This window comes from Microtus ochrogaster, unplaced genomic scaffold, assembly GCF_000317375.1.
Source record: "Microtus ochrogaster isolate Prairie Vole_2 unplaced genomic scaffold, MicOch1.0 UNK121, whole genome shotgun sequence".
Classification (NCBI taxonomy): Eukaryota; Metazoa; Chordata; class Mammalia; order Rodentia; family Cricetidae; genus Microtus; species Microtus ochrogaster.
In genome coordinates this window covers 700,417-705,606 of record NW_004949219.1, presented here as the reverse complement: position 1 = coordinate 705,606, position 5,190 = coordinate 700,417, and the positions used below count along the sequence as shown (strand labels likewise).

Sequence of the window (5,190 nt, the reverse complement as noted above, 5' to 3'; positions counted from 1 at the left end):
TCCTCTTCCTCCCAGCATTCTGCTCTGTTTACTCCTCCCTCCTGTTTTAACCTATCAGGGCAAGCAGCTTCTTTATTTAATTAACCAATGACCTTTCTCCATCAGGTCATCACTGCAAGTTTATCAAATTGATCTGTTAAGAAAAAAAAACAGTTTTACCTTTCTTCATCTCTATTGTGCTCTGATCCTGCTTTTCTTGACTTTCGCTATTTTTTAATTCCTTCCTTCTACTTACTGAGTTTCTTCACTCTTCTTTTTCTTCTTACCATGCTGAACAAAAGAAGCCACAGGCCATGTCTTTTGATGTTTGCAGATAGATAATTTCTACCGAGAAGATGTGTATGATCTCTTTCCTGGGACATTTCAAACCATTGAGCTGTTTGCTGATCACCCAGGGACATGGCTGCTGCATTGTCATGTATCTGACCACATTCATGCTGGCATGGAGACCACCTACACTGTCCTCAGGAACATAGGTACTGTCTGTCAGTGATGCCAGTTCATGGCACCAATCCTCCCATAGACCTGGAAAACAGGAGGCATGAGGAAAAACACAGGTACAGACCCCAAGGGGCTCAGAGTCAAGTAAGAGAGACAAATAGGTGAATGTGTAATCACATGGAGAAAGATATGCAGAAACAGAGTGCAGAGTACAGGGTCCAGAGGCAGGAGGAGGAGGAGGCAGAGGAGGAGGGCATGTTTGATAGTCTGGGGCATGAGCCAAGGCATAAGATGCTATAATCTAAAGAGAGATCTCAGTGGATGAGCAGACTCAGAAAGTAGAGAAGGCGGCACTTGATGCTGGTGTTAAACAGTCCAGTAGGTATTCAAGAAAGACGACAGAAATAGGGTGGGGGTAAAGCCCTTACTGGTCCAAAGACATGGCTTTCATGTACCATGAAAAGGATCTCTATTTATAAACATTTATACACACACACGCACATATATGTATGTGTGTATGCATGTATGTATGTATGCATGTGTGCATTTATTTTGTCCAGACAACAGGACTCCATATTCTACCAAGTCCCCTTCTGGAGCAGGATCCCATTCAGTCACAGTGCCCTCCAAAGGTAAGGACACCTTCTCCAAACCCTATGTGAGTATCCCAGTGTTTGACTCCTTGGGAGAGGCAAGTACCTGATGCCTTACTTCCTTCTCTCACAGAACAACCTGGCAAGGAAGACCTCTATTTCTTCGGCAAGAATCTGCATCCAAGAGGAGCCAAGGCAGCCCTGGTCATCCTTTTCATCCTGGGACTCCTCCTTCTGGTCGCCACTGTGATTCTCTCCCTCAGACTCCGCTCTGCGAGAAGGCAGACAGCTTACAGGGAAGTCCAGTCCTGTGCACTCCCCACAGATGCTCTGTGAATGCTCCGGCCTTCTCGGCAGAGAGCGGTCAGGCTCTGTCACTGGCCGCACAGTGGCCAACAGGGACACTGGACCGATGCATTGTTCACCAAGGAACTTTGACACTGTATCCTAGATCAGGCTTCTGAGCCTCTGGAATGCCATCTAAAGCAATGTGCTTTTATTTATTTATTTATTTTAACAGCTGTGAATGATTCTCAGGTAGAAAATACATGAAAAAAGAGAATGCACTGGTTTGAGAAGTGCCAGCCACCAGTCTGTTTTGTGCACAACTCACTCGGGGGGTGGGTACCCTCTGAGAAATACTTTCATGGATTTAAATCGAATGGTGCTTCCTCAGCTAGTCACCAAGGTTTCTAGATGGGAAGCTCCTAGGGGGTACGAGAGAGCCTCAGACATCTGTCTGGAATCACACTGACGTGTGAAATCATCCCCTCAGCTGTTCCAGGGTGAACAACTTTCTGAAGAGTTGGTGGGAATGTGCAAGTCAGTATGAGCTTGGACCACATGAGTCTCTCTGAGGCTTCCGGTAGCTCTCCAGGCCTTTCCCCCTTTGATACAGAGAGCCTGTGCATTGCCTGTGATACAAGCCAAAGTTACATGGTTATTTATTTCATTGCTGCTGTTTTTAATTCAACCTGTAGGAATACTTGAACGTTTACAATTCACTTCATGCTACATTTTTACCACATGTCTCCGTGGCTTCCTCTATTTTCAAAACTCAACTAGAGGGTTCTTATTTCAGGATGAGGGAGGGCTAGAATCAGTGATGGAGCAGGCTTGGCTTCTTCACTGTAAGCCAGAAACTCCCTGTCAGGGCTTGAACCCTCAGTCTGACTTTTCATTCATTTGGGGGCATTTTTCCACATCTCCATTTTCTGTGAAAGTTACAGTTTCATCATGTGAGGGACGGCAGGAGGCATACATCAATGCGACTGACTGGCTGGGAAAGTCTCTTAAAATCCTGTATTCCATGCTTGTTAAAGACATAGCCTTGAGAGGATGGAGGGCAGCTAGAAAGGGGTGTCCTGGTGGTTTTTAAACCATTAGATCAGTTTTTGAAATAAGTATTCTAGCTGCCAAGACTCACGCAATCAGGAAACAACGAACAAAACTATGGAGGAAAGGGCACAGTGCATCCTCTCCGAGGGACTCTAGAGGTTAGATGTAAGATTGATGAAAGCAACATTGTTTATTACTAGACTGGGAATCTACCTTGGCTCAGGACAAGCTGCCCTGGGATGCCGTGGCCAGACACATGATGTTAGACCTGCCTTAGCAGGGGGTCACTTGAGTGTCCAGGTGAACGAGTAGGGCCTAATAAACACTCTGGTGAAGGGATCTCTCGTGCTTTGTTTTAATCTTCTTGGTGAGGGGAAATTGATAGAAAGTCTTACATAAGCCGGATACTACTGCTAATTCTGTTGTAGTCGCTTGAGCGTCCTGTCAAACAGGGCGTCCACACGACTTTGAACCTGACCTGCTAACCACTGACAGTGTGATTTTGTGGCTTATTGGAGTTCATGCATGGTAGGCTGAATGATTACATGAGAAGTACGGTGAGCTCCTACGGCTTTCCTTTAGTAAGTCAAAAACTTGTTTAGTTGTCAAAGTCCTTTTTCCTTTTTCATTTTTTTTTTAATGAAAACAAACCACAAAGTAGTTTTGTCACACTATTTCTCTTTTTAATAAAGTTTCATATATTCTAAAATGGCAAATTTGCATTGTTTTTTTTTTTTCCCACTCAGAATTAGCTGTCACTTGAAAGGTGGTCGGAACAGAACTATAGGAGCTGGAAAGGCGGCTCAGCGGTTAAGAGCATGGGCCACTCTTCCAGAGAACCCGGGTTCAGTTCCCAACACCCACCTCACAACTGTCTGTAACTCTGAGACCTGATGCCCTTGCACAGACAGACATGCAGGCAAAACATCAATGCACATAAAATAAAAAATAAATTATAAAAGAAGAACAGAGCTATATTACATATTTATCCTCTATAACTATGTCAGTTGTGCCCATTAAAGCAAACAAAATCATATATTACCCAATATGACTCCTCCCATGTGGTCATTTCTGACTCTCAAACTCGCTCTCCTGAGATAATCACCGTTTCTCTCACCGTGGAGGAGGTGTCCTTGCTCCTGACAGAGCCAGGGTCTCTCCACTCGGTCCTGACCTTCCCTCTTTTTGCTTTCTCGAAGGCTTTTATTCCCCTATTATCAGTTTCTATCTACATCGTTCTATGAGCTAAGCTGCCAGCCATGTCCACCATTAAAAATGAAGAGCAAGGTGCAATCTTCCTTAACTCAGCAGTCAGTGTCTCTTTTTAGCGCGGAGTGGAGAGAACCGCCCACATCCGCCTGGTACTCTTTAGGCTACATCAAGGGCTTGAAATCATCCAACCAGTAGGAAGGCCAGCCCTGCACCCCAACCAGGTGGCATTAAGAGGACATCTGCAAGACCCTTTTCAGAGGCTTCTCCACTTTCATCTTACCTCCAGCCACGAAGGATGACCTTCTAGTCCCCTGGCTCTGCGACGCGACTCCTCAGGCTTCCTTTGTCTGCCATTTCTATTTCTTCTCACTCTTTGGCTAGCTCCTCTCCTGACCTCAAAATGTTGGCATCCCCTGGAACTGGACACTGGGCCCATTGTGCTCCTTTGTCTATTAATTAAATGACAACATTACTGTCCTGTGTGTGTGTGTGTGTGTGTGTGTGTGTGTGTGTGTGTGTGTGTGATGGCGCAGGCTGGATGTGCCATGACATGCATGCCGAGGTCAGAGGATTGCAGGTCCACGGGTCATTACAACAGCTCCCTGCACAACGCTATTCCCATGTCTTCCATGCGCTGTAGTCCACAGAGTTGTCTGTTGCTGCTATGCCATTCCAAATCTCATCAGGTCACTCCCTGGTGAGTACGCTAGCGTCTTCCCATCACACTTTTAATTGCTCCAGACTTTTTATCCAGGTCTGTGAGACCCAGCATGGTGGGACCCACGCCCACCTCTCCAGCTTCCTGTGTTCTCTTCTGCTCAGCTTTTTATCAGCGCTGCTCCTAGGATTTCTTGCCTCGGGGGTCTTTGCACACGCTCCTCCCCGTGACTTTTATTCTCTTTGCTTCTTCTAGGATCTTATTCCTCTTTCTTAGGTTTTTTTTTTTTTTTTTAACTTTAGACACGAGCTCCCCAGACTGCCTTCCCCAGTGTGATCCCAACTTCTGCTGTGTCCCATCTCTGGTGTTCTGCTTTGTAGCATTAATAGTGAGACATAATTATTTTGTCTGTTAGTGTCAGTTTTGTCTGTATCTTTGGTGGCTATGGAAGGGCCCTGGAAGTGAGAACTGTTGATCTGTTCTGCTTGTTGCTGCATCTGCAGAGCAGGCAGCCATGCAGTCCACAGCAGTTACTACATCTGCAGAGCAGGCAGCCATGCAGTCCACAGCAGTTACTGCATCTGCAGAGCAGGCAGCCATGCGGTCCACAGCAGTTGCTCAGCAAGTATTTCTCCAAGGAGTACGTGAATATGTGCACAGCTCAGACAGCCTGGGGAGCTTGACTATTTTGACTTGAACTGTTTTCATTGCTAAAGATCTTGTAATCAGATGCCAAGGATGTCAAGCAAGCAAACCAGAATTTTGGGAGGCTGCCTGTAAGGTCACACCCCACCTTGGGTTACTCTGCTGCCAGGGAGGGATGGGGCAGGGCAGACTTGATGTCATTTATTCCCAAGTGCCACTTATAGTTATCAGAAGGTAACGTCATCACAACACAAAGGACATGAGAAGCTCTCTCTCCCTCCCTCCCTCCCTCCCCAGCACACA

General features: G+C 46.1%; 1 protein-coding gene across 1 annotated transcript in view; it reads left to right on the top strand.

Moving 5' to 3' along the window:
- Hephl1 (hephaestin like 1) overlaps window positions 1-1,370 on the top strand; it is a 60,358-nt gene extending 58,988 nt beyond the window's left edge. The window contains exons 18-20 of the mRNA XM_005371695.2: window positions 314-476; window positions 1,002-1,073; window positions 1,168-1,370. Coding sequence (XP_005371752.1) covers window positions 314-476; window positions 1,002-1,073; window positions 1,168-1,370 — 438 coding nt within the window. The remainder of the gene's footprint in view (window positions 1-313; window positions 477-1,001; window positions 1,074-1,167) is intronic.
- Window positions 1,371-5,190: the final 3,820 nt, after the last annotated feature.